This window comes from Antechinus flavipes, chromosome 2 (genome assembly GCF_016432865.1).
Source record: "Antechinus flavipes isolate AdamAnt ecotype Samford, QLD, Australia chromosome 2, AdamAnt_v2, whole genome shotgun sequence".
NCBI classification, from domain to species: Eukaryota; Metazoa; Chordata; class Mammalia; order Dasyuromorphia; family Dasyuridae; genus Antechinus; species Antechinus flavipes.
The window spans coordinates 407,328,236-407,350,288 of record NC_067399.1 but is presented as its reverse complement, the minus strand read 5'-3'; the positions used below and the strand labels follow the sequence as shown (position 1 = coordinate 407,350,288).

Genomic DNA, 22,053 nt, shown 5'->3' with positions numbered 1-22,053 from the left:
CCTGAAGGTACTCTCTCTTCACCTCTGCCTCTGCACATCTCACGTTTCTTTTAGAGATATGGTTCAAGTGCCAGCTTCTTCATGAAGTGCCATCTCTCACCAAGCTACTTTGTATTCATTTTGTATATATTATGTTGACACTTCTGTATTTCTGAGATTAGAATATAAGCTCCTTAGGAGCAAGGGCTATTTCATCTTTAGCTTTGCATTTCCAATATGTAGCACAATGCTTGGCATGAGGTAAGCACTTAAGAAATGTTCATTTAATGACTGGTTGTATCCGACAAAAACCCCTATCATCTGTGATGGTATTTGCAATTTCACCATTAGGGATGCATTCCTTTAGGTATCTCCTCTACATCATGATAAGCGATAAATATGTCTGGATTTCTGAATCCTTACATCAACTAGGCAGACAGTGCAGTGGATAGAGTTCTGGGCCTGGAATCAGAACATCTAGCTTGAAATCTGGCCTTACTTAGATGAATAAGTCACAGCTTCTGCTTTCCTTTGTTTGTTCATCTGTAACGTGGGGACAATAGCATTTATCTCCCAAAATTGTTGTGAGTCAGGAAGATCTGAGTTTAAATCTAGCTTCACAGACTTGATACTAGCTGTGTGACCCTGGGCAATCACTTAACCTCAATTACCTCACTAATAATAATAATAATAATAATTTTTGAAGTATTTAGTACCATGCCTAACACATAGGAAGTGCTGTATAAGTGTTGTTATTATAATTATTATTAGATATTGATTAGATATTAATTTATCTGATACTTCTTCCACATGATAGCCAGCTGGGTTATTTTAAAGTCCCTTCTAGTGCTAATATTCTATCTGTGTTCTAGCCTTCTGTGTTCTAAAGTCCCTTCCAGTTCTGACTAGTCTTTCATCAACTCCTTCCCAGTAAAAGCTTAAGAATTACTGGGTGAGACTGGTTAATTTAAAGTGAATGCAAATCTAAACCTCTTAACAAGAAAATTCTGGACTTTTTTTATTCCCCTCACAAAAACACAGTGATTCTTATCATTTTTAGATTATTTTCCTCCAATTCAGAGTCTTATTCCATTGGAATTCTTTGATAGAACATAGTATCTGAGTTGGGTAGAATCTTGAGTTTCTTGCCCAACCACCTACCAGTATCACAGAACATCAGAGCTGGAAATATCTTTGGGGTTTGTCTCATCCAGCAGCCAAAACAGGAATCTCTTCTATAGCAGAGAGCAATTATAATGGTTCCTCTTTAAATGGTACTCACTGTATTTGAACATTTTCAGAGATGAAGAATTTACTCCCTTATGAAGAAACAGCAAATTTCCATTTTTTACATGGGTCTAGTTGAGAGGAAGCTTTTAAGTTGAGCTGAAATTTCTCCTTCTATAACTTTCAGAAGAGAGATAATATGGAATAGTTGACGGACAGCTGTCTTGGGAGGCAGAAAGAACATGACCCCAATCCTTCTTTGGAGATACATTAGAATGACAAAGTCACTTATTATCCTAGTGCTAGTGCCCAGAAGTGTCAAATTCAAATAAAAACAGATCACTAATCTGTACATAAAGACCACTGCAAGTCACAAATGGACTTAATTTTTAAATGTAATTTTACCTGTGTTTTATAGTATTTATATATGGTATATTTGTATATAGTATAGTAGATATAGTATATATATAAATATTGTATATTTGTATAATATATATTCTACAGTATTTTTTATTTATTGCATTAAGTTTCCCAACTATATTTTAATCTGTTTCTGCTAAACTCAGGAATGTTATGGGCCAGTGTGGCCTCTAGGCTATGTTATCAATTTTATCTGATTCTTTGTGATCCTATTTGAAGCTTTCCTTGGCAAAGATACTACAGTGGTTTGCTATTTCCTTCTCCAGCTCATTTTACAAATGAGAAACTGAGATAAATAGGATCAGAGTCCTATAACTAGTAAGTGTCTGAGATTAGATTTGAACTCTTGAAGATGAGTCTTCTTGATTCTAAGCTCAGTTCTCTATCCAATGGGCCATCTTGATGCTTTTTGATGATTTTACTTAAGCAACTCTGTAAAGCTGAAGAAAAAATATTGAACATGCACCAGTAGAAGGAGTTTCATCATGTAGGAGTTTCCTCTGCCAAAGAAGTCACAGACTACTATCTCTAAAATTCTACCACTTAGTTTTAGTTCTGTTTTCTAGGTCAAGCAGAACTATCATAATATTGTAAGCTCTATAAGTCCTTTGATTCAAAATCTGGAGCTCTTTCTGCAACATTATATAAATAATATCATGTGTTTGAAGACTGCTATCCATGGCTCTTAATTTTTTTTGCTAGAAGTGATTGGACACTGGACTGGTTTCTTACTTCCTTCAGTCACATGCTATTGAAGGTGTGGAAACAGATGAGAAATGTGGATTTCTTAAAAGACATACTTTATCATCCTCCAGGAAGATCTGGGCATTGTTTGCCCATATATTTATGACATACTGGATGGGTTAGACACATATTACCTTGCAAAAAATATTTGTTTGGAGTTCATTAGTCTGGGACTTTTGTAAATGATTTAAAATTAGGGAGAAAGATAGAAGAGTTATCTTTATTCTCCAGCTCTACACAAACATAAAAGGGATTAACAAACTTCCAATTTAAGTGCCAAACTCTAATTGCTCTCCTCCCACTCTGATGTTTTTCTAGTCAACATTCTCTTAAAAAGCTGAACCCTAAAAGCTCCTAATAGATTTTCTTCTGTAGACTAATGTCTTCGCTTCAAAGGAACTAAAACACAGTATCATTTCCTTGTGAGTTCTGACTTTGCAGTCTTAGTGAGGCTGTTTCTTGGTACAATTGCTGATTTTCAAAGTCTTAGATGAAACACTTTGTAAAATAAGAACCTTGGGAAGGAATAGTCCCCTGCCTCCAGAGAAAGAACATTATTGTACAATAAAAATACTGTAGTGGAAAGAATGGAGTTTGGGGACTATGTTTGAATTCCAGCTGTATTCCAGCCTGTAAAATCTTGGGAAAGTTACTTCATCAAGAAACAATGAATATGAGGATTTGAGAGAAATATGGGAAGCTCTGTATTTTTAAACTAAGGAAGAGTGAAGAAATCAGAATCAGGAGAATAGTACACACAATGACAACAAAAATATACATGAAAACAATTCTAAGAAACAGAATTATTATGATCATGATATCTAGTTATTATAATATTTAATTTTTGTTTTAGATAACTGATTAAGCATATATGCCTTCCCTCAGTAGAAAATAGGCTTTTGGTGTGGCTTTTTTTCTTTTTTGATGTGTTGGTTCTGTTGGGTGAGAGTGTTAAATTGGGAAATAGCAGTGACATTAAAAACCAGAAAAGATCAATAAAGCATTAAAAAGAGAAAGCTTTCTCTTAATCCTTAATTTTTTAACCTATAAATGGATTAGATAATTTCTCAGGTCTCCTAGCTCTAATATTCTTAAATTCTATAACTAACTTGTCCTTTGGGGTTCATTGCTTATTGCCAATCTTCTCCCCCAGTGAAGTAATGTTCATTTAGTAAGCTATTCATGATATGCACAACTGATTTCCTTTTTCTCATCTAAGATTCTAGAGGAAACATTCAGAACAGATTCTATTTATGATAATTCCTTGCCTTTTCCTCCTTTCCTTTCTCCTCTTAAAATGCCTTCTTGCTCTCAAAATTCTATTCCTCTTTCAAGATCCAATTCAAACCCTACCTTCTCTATGAAACTTTTCTGAATACTTCAGCCTATAGAAATCTCTTCTTTCCCTAGATTCCACATTTCTTATTTTTTTCTTTAATTTTGGCACTGATCCAGGTGGCCAGAGGGCATCACTGACTAGTGGACAGAAAGCTGGCCTTTGAAGATGTAACTTCATGGCTTTCACGGCCTACTTCTGTTGCATACTGACCGCATTATTTTGGGCAAATCACATCACTACAGTGCCCTAGGCAACTCTATAATATTGTAAGTTTTTTTTTAAATAATAGTTTTTTATTTTCAAAATAAAAGCAAAGATACTTTTCAACATTTACTCGGGCAAAATCTTAACACTGTAAGTTATACTGAAGGTGAGAGTTTCCATTGCTAGAAGTTGCCCTGGAAATTCCCTACATGGATGAAATGTGAGTTTGGTCCACAAAAATAAAATAAAATAAATCACACATTATTTTTCAATTATACATGTCTTATCTTTATGAGGAGATTGTTTCTTCAGTGAATGGTCCCTGTTTTAAATACCTCTTACCTCTCAAAAGTGCCTAGAACTCCTAGCATAGGACTCAGGAAAGAGGGTGGGCTCAACAAATACTTGAATTAATATTCATGTTGAAGATTGGATAATACCACTGAACCTTAGAATCCATATCCATTGCTGAGTGTCATGAGCTCAATAAAGGGCACTGTTTCGCTTGTTAATAACATTAGCAGGTCCCCTGATAGAGTGCCTGGAGTCAGGAAGATCTGACACTTATTAGCCATGTGACCCTGAGCAAGTCACTTAGCCCTGTTTGCCTCAGTTCCCTCATCTGTAAAATGAGCTGGAGGAGGAAATGACAAACCATTCCTGTATCTTTGTCCAGAAAATTGGGGTCACTGAGAGTCAGACATGACAAACAGCTGAACAACAATCCCCAAATTGACTGTAGAATGAGTCATCAAATATCCATCAATCCAGTGTCCCCAGAAGAAGAATGTATGATAAGCCCGAGACACTGAAAGCACATACTGAAACTTGGAGATGCTCCAAATATTATGCAAATACATTATTTGCAGTGGGGATTGGGGAGTCTTTTCAGGGTACTTCTGAGAAAAAAAAAAGAGGATCTCTCCGAGAGCTGTTAGTTCAGATTAAAAGAAGGAAATGCCCACATTTTCATCATTTTTGTTCTGCCTGGCATATTTTTTTTTAAGTAGAGATGACTGTTTCCTTTCCCCTGGGATTTCTGCTGAATACCTAGTAGTAGATGCTAAATCCATGTATTTGTGCATATTTTCTCCTAAGAAGAGGGCAGATTGGCTTAAAGTATTTTTAGCACTTAAATGAAAGGATGGGCTAATTTGAGATCCCATGTATTGAAATGCTAAGCATTTGTATGACAAAACCTGTGTACTATACCTAGCACAGCATGTTCAGATAAGCATTCAACTATTTTTAGTAGATAATCTGTTTGACTGGAATATTCACTATTTCTTTAATAGATGCTTCATCATCATAAAGTACTAGATCCAAAGTCTGGAACACAAGTTCAAATCCAACCCTGGGCACTCATTAACTGTGTGATTCTAGGCAACTTACTTCAACTGTCTGCCTCAGTTTGCTTAAATGGAAAAGAAATTGTAAACCTCTTCAATGTCTTTGCCAAGAAAACCTCAAATAGGGTCATGAAGAGTAGGATACAACCGAAATGACCGAGCAACAACAACAATAAAATGGGGATATCACCTACCTCCCATGATTATTGGGAGAATCAAATGAGAATATTTGTAAATTACTCAGCATGGTGCCTGACAAACAGCAGACACTATATGTTAGCCAGAGCTAACTACAAAAACAAAACAAAACAAAACAAAACTAGAAAGATTATTCATCTTTCTAAAATATTAGTTAAATCACTTAATTTCCTTTAAAACTCACTGATTATTGTGTACTATACTGAACTTTTCAGGTTTTCTAAAATCTGGTATCCTGCCAGTTACTCAGATTCCTCTTCTATTTTTCCCTGATGACCTTCCTAGTCTAGCTACCCTGATCTCTTGAGGCGAATGTGAATATCATTTCATCACCACTTTGATTCTTTTGTTCATTTTTTCCTCCTCCTGGGAAGCCCTTCCTTCTCCCCTCTGTCCATTCAAATTTTACTAGAATAAAAGTCTCACCTTCTCAATATTTCTCCATAGCACTTACTATTTCTATTCCTTTTCTTTTTTTGCCACTCTTTATTTGTTGCCTTGAAATTATTATTTGTTTTGTATATAATGTTTTTATCTTGTCTTCAAACAAAGCATTTCACCCATCTCCATATGTATCCTCCTGATGATACTGTATCCCTGGCCACTCTTTCTACCCTGGCTGTACTTTCACTCATACTGGTAGTAAGATTGATTTTGATCGTATTTATTCAGATCCTGACATCTATTGACCCTCTCCACCCATCTCTGACTAGGATCATTTTTCTTTTTAAATTACTTTAGTCTATGTACAAATGGAATATGTGGGACACTCAGAAGGACTAGCACCTCTGGCGTGAGGTCTTGCTGAGCCCTTTTCAGGCTGCTTATCCATCTTTGGTTTTACTTGTTACTGAACTCTTACCTGTGGCTCTAAGAAGCTGTAGCATGTGGCATTGGCCACAATGCCAGTAAAACTGGTTGAACAGAAGACTTAAATCAGATTGTAGGCAACTTACAGTGATCGCTATCCCAAGCACACTCTAGTGAAATGGCAGATGGGAACAATTTGTGCCAGTGGCCATGAAGGCAGCCGAAGCAGACATTGTAGAGTTTTAGAGTTTGGTCAGGCATAGAAGATGCAATGATCATTCACTGAATACTGAGCCATCTCCAGTAATCTTGACTTTTGTCCTGCCACTGGACTTGAAGACGCAGGAAATGAGAGAATTAACCCTCACTTAAATTCAATTCATGTGCAAGTTAAAACATTACCCATAATATTAGTCCTCTTCAAAAATAAGACATAACAACTACAAAGACAATAATTTAGTATTTGACTCACAGGCTCTTGTCTTTTTCTCTATCCAAATTCCTGTTCTAGATCCATATTAATACTTTTTCAAATACTTTAACTCCCAGCTCCATAATTTACTCAATTCCCATGACCTACTCCTCTACTCCACCTGTTACATAGAATAGTCATATATACCCTTGATCTTGCCTTATATGTTACCTTCTGTATTCATGAATTATGGAAATCTTTTACTTGATTATGATCTTTTATCATATCAGCTTTCCCTCTGCCTCATAATTCCTATAGTTCATCACCACTGACTTCTGACCCCCCCTTTCATTCTTTGCATGTTTATCATATTTTTTTTCACTACCTCAACCCTTTGGTGAATCAACTCTTGGTATCTTCTACTCTCAAGTCCTTTGCTTCTTTATCCTGTGCACTATTATGACCTGCCAGACTTCCTCTATGGATTACTCCCAGCATCCACTACTTTTACTCTCATTCACATGCTGCTTACTGGAGCTGTAGAAAATCATTAAACCATGCTGATTGGTTCCTTTATAAATGTATATTATATAATCTCAATTGGATCTGACAGCGAGGGGGTCTTTTATACTTCCTTAATCAATTCAATTTCCTATTCACCACAGTTATTTCAAATCCTTTCTCTTCAAGTCTATCATTGTACTCTTCCTCCATCCCCTCAGCTAAAGAACTTGCTTAAAACTTTGCCAAAGAAGTGAGGCCATTTGCCTTAGCATAACAAAAGACTAACTATAAATAATTGACTTTCAAGAAATATTTATTATATCAATAGAAAGAGAGATTGAAGGCTAGACTTAATTGGCTTTTTGTTTGAGATTGAATCTTTTCATTTTGCTGAGGCTGGAAATGAAGTGGTCACTTATGGGTCTGCTTGCTCCATTTCTGATCTGGGTTACTTTGCCTTTCTTTAGATAGCTTGGTAGTCCCTTGATCCCAAGGTACCAAATCTAGTACCAGATTTAATGCAATAAAGGGTAGAGATATGATCTTTCCTGTTCCCCCCAAACTAAAGTTGAACTATAAGTACTCTTCTGATCTTTAGGGAAGTTATTTTTGTTAAAACCATCTAGTTACAAATTGGCACCCAATATTAGCTTTCAAAATCTACCTATCCACCCCTACAATTGCCTTCAGGATCAACTATAAACTCTTCTGTTTACATTTTAAAACCTTCTTCCAGCCCCTCCGGTCTTCTTATACCTTTATGCCTCTCAATGTACTTAGACATCTTTGATTCCTGCCTTTTCCTGGTTATCTCTCATGCCTGCATTCTCTTCCTCTTCATATCTACCTCTTCTCAGGTTTCCATCAAGTCTTAATTCAAATCCTATTTCCAAGAGGTCTTACTCAGTCTTCACTACTATTAATGTCTTCCTGTGAGATTGCTTCCCACCCAGTTTGTATAGTTGCTGAGTAACAGATCTGGGTGGAATAAAAGTCTCTCTTAGTGGAACAAGAACATGAAGACCCTCTTGAAAGGAAAAAGGTTTAGCAAGTCTCAAGCTGCAAATACTAGTTGAAAAACTTTAGACACTCAATGCCAGCCTTCAGTATCAAAGACATTCTCAGTATCTGGTGGATTTCTTTACTGTTGTTATATAGGGCAGCCTATGTTTTGCCATCTAGAATTAGCTGAGATGTGTTACAAGCCACATATTGGGACTATGGTACTTTGAATTCAGCTGGAAATGTCCTGGAGCTAAGGGAGGGGGGTTGGAGACCAATTCCATTTATTATAAATTACTGGGATATGAAATCACCAAATTAATAGACTAGAAAATTGATAGACTGGAGAAAACATGAAGTTAAATTCATGTCTTAATTAAAGTGAGAATCATTTCTTCTTTTCTCATGTCTTGAAAGAGAAATTTAATGAGAGCAAATTGATACTACCTATACAGAGATACCGAAAAGGGCACCTTGTCTCAAAAGGCTAACTATTAGAAAGCCAGAAAGAAATGCACATTTGGATAGGAAAATTTCTGACTAAAAATAGGATGGTTGGGAAGTCACAACAAGAGACACTAAATCATTTCTAGGATCTTAGGCCATGTAGATTCCGTCTTTATTTTTTCATTAAGGCTTTTTAATTTTCAAAACACATGCATGGATAATTTTTCAACATTAACCCTTGCAAAATCCCATATTCCAATTTTTCCTCCCTTTCCCCCCACTCCTTCCCCTAGATGGCAAGTACTCCAATATATGTTAAACATGGTAAAATATATGTTAAATCCAATATATGCATACATATTTATACAATTATATTGCTGAACAAGAAAAATCAAATCAAAAAGGAAAAAATAGGAAAGAAAATAAAATGCAAGCAAACAACAAAAAGAATGAAAATGCTATGTTATGATCTAAACTCAGTCCTCTCTCTGGGTATAAATGGCTCTCTTCATCACAAGATCATTGAAACTGGTTTGAGATTCCATCTTTCTTCATGGCAATATTCATAAGGCCAGGAAGAAATAGGCAACTGGGTCAGCAAATCTTTTCTTTCTCAAAATGTCTCATCTGGTTATCTATTACATGGTACAGGGGGAAAAGCCTTGGTCCCCAAATCAGGAAACACAGCTTCAAATCTCACTCTACTATCCCGACTAATTGTGTCATCCTGAGCAGTTACTTGTCAATGTAGATTTTAACAATTTGGGTAGGAGTAACCAAATTGTAGTTACTTGGTTGTAACAGACTTAGATAACTAGGATACTCGTCCACAGTCACACAGCTAGGATGGGACAGGGACAGGACTTAACTCTAGGGCTTTTTGATTCCAAGATCATCTCTTCATCTACCCCCATCATTAATTCCATGCTGCCTCTCAATATGTATTATGGGTTGTTATTATTACTCCCCAGGACCTTGCTGGTCTGTTTGACTAATCTCTATTAAATTATTTCCTCACTTGCTCTCTCAAGGGAAAAGACTTCCTAATTCAAATGAATGAATGGCTGCAAATAACAGACACTTTAACAGGTCAGCATCTATCCGTTCTGCCTGTGGGTGAGTCTGCTTCTGTGTCAAGTTCAACTTGTGTGGGGGTTCCACTCCTACTGTGGGGTCATTAGTGATGAGCCACAAAAGGGACTTACTGCCAAGCAAAGCCATCTGGGCTTGAAGCCATCTCTCTTGAAATAAATCCAGAAGGAAAGGCACCCTTTCACGTCTTTTAAAAGGAACACAAATCAGCCAACTAATCATCTTTATGGAAAGGGTCTCAGAGACAGAGAAGCTAAGAACTGAAAGACCATACCATGGCACACGAATCAGGGTGACACATGGTGACCTTATAGCTTCATCTCTTAGAAGGATTTGGAAAGAAGCCTTTCTAATATCTTTCTAATTAGGGCTTGAAAGCATTCAGGATTTTATTTGCTTTTTCATGCTCCAAAATTTATATTATCTCATAGTAAATCATATGGATAGCTAGAATTATAATGGTTGAGGAATTTTGTGGATTGGCAGATGTTCTTACCAATTAAAGCAAAAAAAAACAAAACCCAACAAACCCCAAACCTAAGTCAAGAGTATGTATATGTGTGTGTGTGTGTGTGTGTATATATATATATATATATATATATATATATATATATATATATGGTATATAATATGGGTGACATATTTCCCAAAGAGTAATGAATATCTGGACAAAGGAAACACAATATTCCTACTCTCCTATTCCTCCCCTACCTCTATTTGTACATTTATTGCTGTTTCTACTTGTTCACCATTTCCCCCAAAAAATAACTTGATGAGGTTTTAAAACTGGGCCTATGTGGTATCTCTATGAAAAAACCAAATCCAACTGAACCAAACTAAAACACAACAACCCAAGAGAATCTCATTTATCAGCCACACACTTAAATACTTGCTAAATGAATGAAAATGTTAAGAAAGTACTTTGGTAAATAAAAAAAACTGTATCAATGCAAGTATTCTCATTGATCACAATACTCATGATTCCAAATGAAACTGGATATTTATTAGGGATTAAGAGACTAAGGGAAACTCCTCCCTGACAACAGAATAAATTTTAAAAAGTTGAATGTAGGTTAATGTTCTAGCATTAGAAAAAGCACATTTTTCTACCAGAGAAAAAAAAATCTGTCCTCTATCACCAAAGGTGCCCCTAATAAACTTGAAACCTTTCTACTCTGTAACTCTAATTAAACAATCTATAATGAATAATAAGCAATCAATAGAGGGAGTGCCAATGCCTTGGCTAGTTTGCCAGCAAAATTTAAGCTTCACTATTTCCTCTGGAATATAATAAAACTAGATCTGAGCTTGACTGCATTTTGTCAAAGGCCAGAGTACAGAATAAGTACCAAGTGGGCCTTTGGGTGGAGAGAGGGAGGGATGTTTTTTCAGATAGAACAAAATTAAAATAAATTCAAGAATGATCTTCCTAAGGAAGTAGTGGTGGGATCTGTTCCCTTGTATACTTGGTACTCCTATATAAATGCAGAATCACAGAGGTTGAGTTGGAAAGGTTCACTCAACTCACAGCTAAAAGAAATCCAGAGTAAAATATCCTTGAAAAATGGTCATCAAGTTGTTCTCTTCTTGAAAACCTTCAGTGATGGGGGAGGGGAGGACCCCACCATCTCATGATCAGTTGGAAGAAAGCAAATTGGGATTCACAGAATCTGAGTTTGAGAATATTGGTTCTGCCCCCAGTGATGGTGGTGGGCAAGTCTCATTTGGCTTTATAGAATCATGGGATTTGAGGGATGGAAGGAATGTCAGCAGTCAGTCACCTCATTAGCACTCATACTTGAAAGGATTCCCTCCCATGACACAACTGACTGGTGACTGTCCAGCTTCTGCTTGAAGACTTTCAAAGTATCCAGAATCAACTATACACCAGAGCTACTCCTGACTTAGCTTTGGGGTTTGTTGGGTTTTGGTTTTTTGCTTTAATTGGTAAGGACATCTGCCAATCCACAATTCATCAACCATTATAATTCTAGCCATCTATATTATTTACTATGAGATAATATAAATTTTGGAGCATGAAAAAGCAGTTCTTGCCATTCCTGACACAAAACATCCTATCTCCTGACTGCATTTTCACTGGATGGTTCCCACAACTGGGGTATATTTCCTCTTTGTCTCTGGTTCCTAGCTTCCTTGACTTTTTTGGGGGTTTCAGCTAAAATCCTATAAGAAGCCTTTCCTAGTTTCTCTCAATGCTAACAGCTTTCTTTTAAGATTATATCCAATTTTTTTTTTGTGTAAAATATCTAACTTGTCCATATATTTATGAGTTATCTCAGTTAGATTGTAAGCATCTTGAGGGCATGTAAAGTTTTAGCTTTTTTTTTTGGTTCCCGGAACTTGAGTTGCTAGCACACAGTAGGTGCTTAATAAATGCTTGCTGGCTTGACTTGATTTGAGTGCTACTTCTAGAAAGCTGTAATTTTTCAGGCGTTTCTCTTGACATTAAGCCTAAATTTCCTTCTTTGCAACTTTTACATATTGTTCCTGGTACTATCTTCAAGGATCAAACAGAACAGCCTAATCTTTTTTTCAACATAACAATCTTTTGAATATTTGAACTGAGTCATCATGTGCCTCTTAAGTCTTCCCTCTTCCATGCTAAACATGCCCTTCAAAATAAAATGAGCTAGGGATTTCTGGATTATGGGATCAACAAGATGGGGGACATTTCTCTGCTTCCCCAAGGCCTCTCAAAATTCTCTAAAACTGAAGCTATGCAACAAAGATAAAACAACTTCAGCTGTCTCTATGGTCAAAAACCCAAGAACCTAAAACCCAAAAGAAAATTTAAAAAATTCAAGCTAAAATGATTTAGTCTATCTGACTTCTAAACTTTCTTCCACTCTACAGCTATGATCCTATAAAAAACTGAAGCAACCCATTCACTTTTGGATAATTTGCTAAAAACCATTCTAAATTCAAGCTTTTTTTGGGGGGAGGGTGTGAGGCAATTGGAGTTAAGTGATTTATTTGCACAGGGTCACACAGCTAGGAAGTGTTAAGTGTTTGAGATTGTCAACCCACCTTTACTAATCTGCCTACTTAAATTCAATGCACTTGCAAAGCAAGAAAGACATCAGCCTCCTGAGATCATTGGTCCTCTTTGAGAATGAAGGATCATAACCACCAATATGACATGGACTCAAGGCTGTGTGCCAATCTAGTTCCTCTAGTTCCTTTCCAACTTTACCATGTCCTTTTTTTTCCTCAATAATATTTTGTTTTTTCTAAATAGGAGTAAAGATAGTTTTCAACATTAATTTTTATAAGACTTTGTGTTCCAAACTTTCTCCCTTTTCCTCTTACTTCTCCCCTCTCCTAGACAGCATTCTGATACAATGTGCAATCCTTGTAAACATATTTCCATATCTGTCATGTTATGCAAGAAAAATTAGACCAAATGGGGAAAAAACCCATGAGAAAGAAAACGCAAACCAACAAACAAAAGGTTATAATACTATACTTTGAACCACATTCAGATTCCTTAGTTTTCTCTCTCTGGATATGGATGACATTTTCCATCCCAAGTCTATTTTACCATGTCCTTTCTAACCCATGTCATACAAAACTGAACACAATACTCCAGATGCCATCTGACCAGTGCTGAATATGAGAGACTATCACCTCATTATTCCTGGAATCTGTGCTTTGTAACAATGACCCAGGATAGGTTTCTGGCTCCTCTATCTTACTGCTAACTTATTTTGAGCTTATGCACTCAAAATTTACACTCCCTCTCCACCCTCTTTTTCTGACAAACTGCTTACAAAGCATGCATCCTCCATGTGTATTGGTGAAGGTGGTCTTTTGAACCTAGGTAGTAATTACCTTGCATTCATTATCATTTGATTTCATCCAATTGGATTCAACTCAATGTTCTTGTCTTTTTGCATACTGGGTTTGCCATCTAATGTGTTAACTGTCCTTCCTAGCCATGTATTATCTGCATACTATCTATGCTTTTGTCCAAGTCATTTGTAAAAATGTTAAACAGCTTAACCTCAAGCACATAGCCTTGGAGCACTCCTGCCAATTGACATTGAGACACAATGTTAGTGTATCTGTCTTATCTTCTTGGGCCATCAATACTATCCCTGTCTTCTTCTTTTGCTTCTGCCAACAAGGTGCTTAATAACTATTGATGCTTACAACATTGATACTTTTTAATGAAAATATACAACATTTTGTAAAGGAAATCATCATACCAATACATCAGCATATTCATCTATGCATTATCTAAAGTAATTGTACTTCTGATCTTTGAGACAAAATAAAAGTTCTAAGAGATGAGTATATGTCAGTATTTGTCAGTTAAAAATTATATTTTCTGAAATTGTTATTGTAAATAGAATTATCCCAAGAAATTTCTGGTATAGTTCCAATCTCATGGGGAAGAATAAATGGTAATAACATAGAAGCATGGAATATTAGAACTAAAAGAGACTTTAGAAATACATTAATCTTACTCTGTAAATTCTGTTACAGAGAAGGAAACAAACAGTAGCCAATTGAGGTCACATAATTAGGGGGGGTGAGCAGGGACTAAGTTTTTTGATTTCCAATCTAGTACATTTCCATAATGTCACTGGTATAGAGAACAACTGGATGAGGGAATGCTCTCTGGCAATGCAGATCAGTACCCTATTTGCATTTTATAGTTCCACATTGTTGCCTGGAGCTCTGAGAATTTAAGCCCAGGGTCATGCTGCCAATAAATGTCAGTGGTAAGACTTAAAAACCTAGATCTTTTTGACTCTGAGGACAGCTCTCTAAATCCACCACTCTCATAATGTCTATAATATTTATTATGATTCTACATAATAAAATCGCCATTCATTATGTTCCTATCCCAAAAGGTTTTAATCACAGTCCCCCATGTCTAAAAGGCCTTTAAAAGGTAGAAAAGCCCATGAAATACAAATTCCTTATCACTAATCAGGTTTCCCTATTAGCTATAGTGATTATTTGTAAAAGTCATAAAATGAGCTCTCTGAATTATGCAGAAGGATAGATTTCAAGGACTGATTCTGAAAGACAACAGTGAATTTTCCTGCTTTGAATCTGTCTGAATATGGGATCTCTCTTGCACATTTGTATTTCTGTCTTGCATCTGATCTATTAATGTCTCTGAGGTTTAAATAAATAAATCAAGAATTCTCTTTGTCTCAGTGCTGTCCTGTGAATAAAGAATACAGATACAGCTATCTGAGCTGGAAATACAACTAGAAGAAATAAGAAAGCTACAACACTAGGAAAATCTTAGGAGAAGCAGAAACCTTAGATTAAGAACAAAATGGATTTCTGAGAATTAGCCAAGAAATCTCAGACCAAGAATAAAAATCTAGAATATGGTTGGGAAACCAGAGAGATGTTTAAGAACTAAAGTTTAAAACAGGTTGAAGACAAACCAAGAACAATGTGATCTGGTAGTGCAGATCAGTGGAGTAGAGTGCAGATCAGTAATTAGAGGAATGGAATCCTAGAATTTTGGTGTTAGAACTCATTCATCACACAGAATGATGGATGAACACACACTCTGACACCCTAGGCAAATGATCTTCCAGTCTCTTTGTAAGGATATACACTGAGACAGTAACAACTCCCTCCAATGCTGGTCTCTGCATCTACTTTACATATCTAGGATCACCTAAAGTGAAAAGTATACACTTAGATTGTCTTTACTGCTTGTAATAGTTATTGTTCTTGTTGTAGTAGTTATTAATTGGCCTGAGTGGATGTTACTGCTGACTAATTGGGCATGTTGGGGATGATACTGAGAGTAGGAAACCTAGAAATTTTCTACAAGCAGCTAGAAGGCACTAGATAAAATGCCTGACCTGGAATCAGGAAAACTCATGTTTCTGAATTTAAATCTGGTCTCAGATACTAAGTAGCTATTTACTTGGGCATATTATTTCACTCTGCCTCAGTTTCCTCATCTGTAAAGTGAGATGGAGAAGGAAATGGCAAACTACTCTAGTATCTTTGCCAAGAAAACCTAAAAGGTGCCATAAAGAGTTGGACACAATTGAACAACCAAACTACAATAAGAAGTTTCCTAGGGGTAGATGGTAGCAGAAGAATGTAAGTTACAAGAATACTGGATCCACACCAGTCAGCAGTGAACTGGGCCTGGGATTATGAAAAGATCCAAGATTCAAATCCCGGTTTTGCTACTTAATGGCAATGTATCCTTGAGCCAATTGTTTCCCTTCTCTAGGCTACAGATTTATCCTCTGTAAAAGCAGAGAGTTAGATTAAATCACCTGGATGGTTCCTTTCAGCTCTAAACAGTGTGACCGTAGCTGTAAGCTGACCCCTTCTGGTGTTTGCTGGTATAACCAATAAGGCATTGACTCAAAACATCCCCCTGATTATGAAATAACCAAGAAACTTTAAAATGTCAATAGTTTCTTGATTAATTTGTTTTCAAATTACTATTCCCTCTGGCACTTATTGGGTAGGGGACATTGTAGAAGTTGCTAACCAATATCTTCTCAAAAAAAACCTTTAGAAAGAGATGATTAATAAATACTTTTGATTGATTGGAACAATTAGATTAGAAGCATGAAGCTATTAAAGCTGGAAGATCCTCAGAGGTCATCTGGTCCATTTCTCATTTATTTTCATTTTCCTTTCTCCAAAAAAAGGTTTTTGTTAATGCCTTTAGTTTTTCCATCACAGTCATTTCCAAAGAAATTCCCTGTTCTCCATGAGCCTTCCCTTGTAAACAGAGAAAAATAATTTAACAAAACCAGTATACATTCCCTGTTTTCCATGAGCCTTCCCTTGTAAACAGAGAAAAATAATTTAACAAAACCAGTATACTTGGGCCAGCTCTAACTGGAAGATAGTTATCTTTTCAGGGTAAGGATTTGCATCTCAGAAATCAGCTAATGCCCTAAATCAGGAATTGATTTATTGTTTTGTCCATTGTCTATACTTAAGAAAGTGATGGAGAAAATGTTAATAATGTAGGTTAAATTTAAAAGTGGGTATGACTCATAGATTTCTCCTCCCCCAGGGAGCTGGTTGTTAAACACCGACTAGCACAACAGTGAATGAAAAACCCACAGACACAGTGACTACATCTGATGGCATAACCCAGCATTTTGCAGATGAGGGAACTGAGGTAAAATGGAGTAGTAGCATTAGATCAGTTCTGAAGTCATGATATTATGATCATGAGTTATTCAGTTTTCCTGATAATACTGCATTAATTTCATTGAAACTCCCAACTTCATGCCCACTTTTTTTCCTTGGAGAAGTTCCTCCTTAGCTGCTTCAGCACTGACAATTTTCTGAGTGCATTTTCAGCAGAAAGAGAAGAAAACCGTTCTAGATAATCCTGGCTCTTGTTTTAAATTTTCTTCCCCAAACACTTAAAACTGCAGAATCCATTAAAAAAAATCAAGGAGGAAGAGAGCTGAGCCTCTTGTCCGGTTCCATCATAATTAATTGAGTGACTTTGGGTAACTGTTAGTAAAATGAATGGTCAAGCTTAGGCAATCACTGATTTCTTAGCCTCTAATAGCCTCTGATTTGTTGTGTGTGTCTCCATGTCCTTTGTGAGACATAAGATGATTAACTAGATTGAAGTGAGTCAGTCGAGGGAAAAGATTTTCTCTTCCTGATCAATACTCATTCATTTCTACTTTGCTGAAAATTGTCCCTCTCCTGGGGGCAGTAAGTGCAAACTTGATGGATGATTTCTGAACCCAGGCTCCTAATTAAAGGTCAGTAAAAGGGGATAAAATGAGACACATAAATAGCAGCATCGGTGCATTTCCCCATTGAGGGCTTTTATCTTTCCAAGGCCTTGGACTAGCTTTCTATAGCCTTCTCCAGCTGCTTCTGAAGATAGGTCACTATGGCAACGCATGGCCACTCAATGATGCTAAAAACCTGGTACCATTAAAAGGGAACAATGAGCTGTCTCAAGTGTCCATTAAAAGAAGAGGAAGTCGGTACTACCTCCCTAGAGAGGAGTTAGAAGAGCAAAGCCATTCTCATTTCATAAAAGTTTTAAAAAATAAAAATGAGATCAGGCAGAGATTTTTGAGACACTTTTGTTCAAGTCCCTTATTTGACAGATGAAGAAACTAAGGTTCAGAGAAGTCATGTGACTTCTCTCATGATCATACAGGTTAATAGTAGTAAAGTCAGAATTGGCATCCAGTGGCAGCTAAGTGGTGCAGTGGATAGAGCACAGACTCTAACATCAAAAGGATCTGAGTTCAAATCTGTCCTTAGATACTAGCTGTGTGACCCCCAATTGCCTTCCCTTTCCTTCAAAAAGAAAGAAAGAAAAGAAAAGAACTGGAATCCAGCTGTCCTGACTTAGAGCTCAGTATATTATTCTTGACTCCTCACCCCTCTTCATCCATTCAGTTGCCAAGTCTTATTGATTCTATCTCCCTGACATCTTTTGCACATGTCCTCTTCATTCCCCTCACATAGCTATTCTTTTAGTAGGTGGACACCTGCAATGACTTTCTAATTGATCTCTCTCCCTCCATTCTCGTTTCTTCTCAATTTGTCTTCCCTGCAGATGCCACATTGATATTCCTAAAGCACAGGTCTGACCATATCACTCCCTTGCCATTGCTTCTTGGATTAAATGCAGCCTCCTCTGGCACATAAAACCCTCCACAAACTGACTCTTGCCTATTAAATATTATTTTCTTTCACATACTCTGTGGAATAGCCAAACTGACCTTATTGTTATTCTTCACATTCAACATTTCACTTTCCTCTTCTAAACTATGCTCTGTTCCCTACGTCTAGAAGACATTCCCTTCTCATCTCTGATTCTTAGAATTTTGTGTGTGTGTGTGTGTGTGTGTGTGTGTGTGTGTGTGTGTGTACCTTAAGGGTAAGCATTTTTTCATTTTAGCTTTTGGATCCCCAGGTACACTGCAGAGACTCCTCTACCTCCCTCATCAAGAGAGATTCTGAAACACCTGAAGTTAATTCAAGGATATTACAAATCACCTCCACCTACTTTGTTTCTGATCACAAAATAGCTCAGACTAAAGTGCAGGATTAGAGAAACACATCAACATAGATCGAAACTTTGAGAGTGTGACCTTTTTAATAAAAAGCATGGGGAATGAGCTAAAATAAAATGTAAATTATGTGGCTGGGGTGATGTGAGGACTGTGGCCCCAGGCCTTACCAGAGCTTGTTCTATGAGGAGACAGAAGAGAATGGCGTTGCCCACTTCCCTCAGACTCTGGAACACATCAGTCTTGAGTTCTGCATATTCAATGATATCCTTCAGCTGGTGATGGAAAAACTCCAAGATCCCTAGGGAGACAGAGGAGGCAAATCATCAGAGAGCTCCCAGCTGGCTTTTTTAAAAAAATATTCATTTTATCTTATTTTATTTTTCAATAGTATTTTACTTTTCCAAATACATGCAAAGCCAATTTGCAAAACCCTTGTGTTCCAATTTTTTCTCCTTTTCTCTGCCCTGCTCCCTCCTCAAGACAAAACAGTCCAATATAGATTTAGCATGTCTAGCTGGCTTTTTTGGGGCTGAAATCCTGGGTGAGATTTAGGGATGAGAAGAAATGAAATCTGGGTAACCCAAGATACATCCTTGCTAATCTGTTTTAGATTCTACTGGGAAAGAGGGGGTAAAAATTGCCTGGTACATAACCTACAATTCACAAGAAGAAAACCTAGAGGGAAATTGGATTTCCCAATGCAGGAAAATGTCTCATTCCAATCTCATATATAATCTCCTGCCCACGTGCATTGGTCCAAGGCCTGGTCCCTGCCCCATTCCTCTTGGTCACCAGACATCAAGATGCAAGGAGACAATTATTTCTTGCTTAGCCATGGAATGAAAAAAGCTTCCATTTCCTATCTGACTTTCGGGGGTGCTATGAACACTTCAGAGGCCTTTTTCATAAGGGTAAATCATTTCAGGAGTTTGGAGGAAAAGGTTAGATGGATTGGTATATAATAATGATAAGAACAACAATAACTAACAGTTATATAATATGTGTCAGGTATCGTGCTAAGTGCTTTACAATTATTTCCTCATTTGCTCTTACAACAGTTCTAGGAGATAGATACTGCTATTATCTTCCTTTTATAGATGAGGAAATGGAGGCAAATAGGTTAGTTACATGTCTGAGGTAGAATATGAACTCAATTCAAATGTCAAGTCAATAAACTACCTCATTTTTCCTATTTATTATTATTGTACAATCATCTGTATTTTTCAAAACAATTCTATATTCATTATCTTGTTTTATCTTCCCCAAGAGAGACAGATTGTCCTAGGGAAGGGAAAGACAGTTCATAAGTCAGAAAAATTTGGGTTCAAAAGGTGTTTCTGATGAGAACTGGCTGGGTGACTAAGGATAAGTTATTCTCAGTGCTATTAGCAACCCTTTCAGACTCCAAATGGCAGAGACTATGTCCACCTGAATTAGTAGGAGTTTTTTCATTTAGGGGTCTTTTATCAATGGAATTACAAGTCTAGCCCCTAGAGAGATCTCCCTCTCTAGCTTGGTACATAGAATTCCTACCCTTTTCCCCAACTATCTCCTCAATGACAGAGGAAGAAACTAAGGTTTAGAGATGTAACTTATTCAAGATCTTCTAGGTGGTTACTCAAAAAAAAAAAAACATTTATTAAGCACTCCCCTTGTCCCAGCCATTCTGCTGGGTGCTGGGGGTAAGAAAGGCAAAAACAAGCATCAAGAAGTTGATATTCGAATGGGGGAGACAATATGTAAAATCTACACGTAAAGAATGGTAAGATCACAAACAAGTTAAGATATGGGACTTGAACTCAAGTCTCCTGAATTCTACCTCGTTTATTGTTCACCCTGATGCTGCTGTGCCAAAAGAAAGCTCACTCAAAGCAACTACTTGAACAGGGGAAAGTAAGCTTTTTGAGGGCAAGAACCCTCACTTTTGTCTTTGTGTTACTCCCCGGTGTGCCATTTGGCTTTCAGTAGCCATGAAGCAAATGCCCGTTGAATTAAATGCCTTTCCCAAGACTAACCTGGGGAGCCATATTCATGCCGTGGCAGTCTGCAGATCTTGGGCATCACCTCTATCAGGGTCTTCACATACTGGAGGATGGTTCCTTGTAGCTGGCAAAGGAAAAGGAAAAAAGACAGCATGAGAAGAAAAGAAAATGTTAGGCTCAAGTTCCATAAGGTTCCTTCTCTGAAATAGGGACCCAGAAAGGAAAGACTCAAAGATGGGAGTCTGAAACCTAGATACTGTCTCCTGAATGTTAGTACATGAAAACACAGATGGATTCCCAAGCGTCTCCACAATCTCTGTCATCATACCTTTGCAGCCTTGTTTCCTATTAATCCCAAATTTTAGCCAAATTGGACTGAATTCTTATATCTCAAGACTCACAGGGAAGCTGGATTAGTCATGTTCTCCTTAACCCTTTAAAGATAGAAGTAGCAACAATGGATATTCAAAGAGGTAGATTTGAAACTCCAGCCTTAAAATGTCCTAACAATTAGAGCCATCCAGAAATGCAATGGGATGCCTCCTTAGGAGACAGGAGATTTTCCTCACTAAGAGTTTTCAGGCAAAGAATATTGGATAGGTTATAAAGTTGCTTAGATTTGGGTTGGACTAAAAGCCTTTTGAGGTCTCTTCCAACACTGACTAATCTGTGACCTTATGTTTTTGCTTCAGCCATCACCTATACCTGGAGTGGTCCACCTGTCCCTCAGCTTGTTGAATTACTATCTATCTTTTACAATTCAATTGACATGTCCCTTGGCCCATGAAATCTTCCTTAATTCTCTTTTCCTGCTCCTCTCCCTGACCCCAGTTGGCGATGACCTTCTCCCTCATACTCCACCTAACACTATTTTGTAACTGATGTACTTATTGGATAGTCTGGTTATCTTTGTTGGTATCTTGTATCCCTACTATGCAAAAAGTTACTTGAGGGCAAGGAATCTATCTGATCTAAACTTTGAATGTTTACTGGGACTTTTTGATGAGGGATGAGGGTACAGAAGAAGAGATTAGGCAGGAATGAGTGGGGCTCCTTCTCTCCAAAGCACAAGCAGTTCTGAGTGAAGGAATTCACTAAACCCAGAGGCTATGGTTTAAAAAAAAAAAAAAAAAAGGTTTATTGTTAAAGAAACACCCAGAGGGATTCTCTTGGCTGGCTAATCATTCTCAAGGAAGAAGTGATCTGCAAAGAGTCATTTTTTGAAGACCCATTTTATGTATGAGTCTAAGGGAAGTCTCAAGTAAATGTGAAATCTTGCCAGGAGTTGTGACTTCTCCCAAGAAAGCTT

The 22,053-nt window shown here is 37.1% G+C and overlaps 1 protein-coding gene across 1 annotated transcript in view; it reads right to left on the bottom strand.

Annotated features, from left to right (window-relative positions):
- CYFIP2 (cytoplasmic FMR1 interacting protein 2) overlaps positions 1-22,053 on the bottom strand; it is a 143,228-nt gene that overhangs the window by 17,808 nt on the left and 103,367 nt on the right. Inside the window, exons 25-26 of the mRNA XM_051978795.1 lie at positions 20,778-20,868; positions 18,930-19,060 (exon numbers count right to left, since the gene is read on the bottom strand). Coding sequence (XP_051834755.1) covers positions 18,930-19,060; positions 20,778-20,868 — 222 coding nt within the window. The remainder of the gene's footprint in view (positions 1-18,929; positions 19,061-20,777; positions 20,869-22,053) is intronic.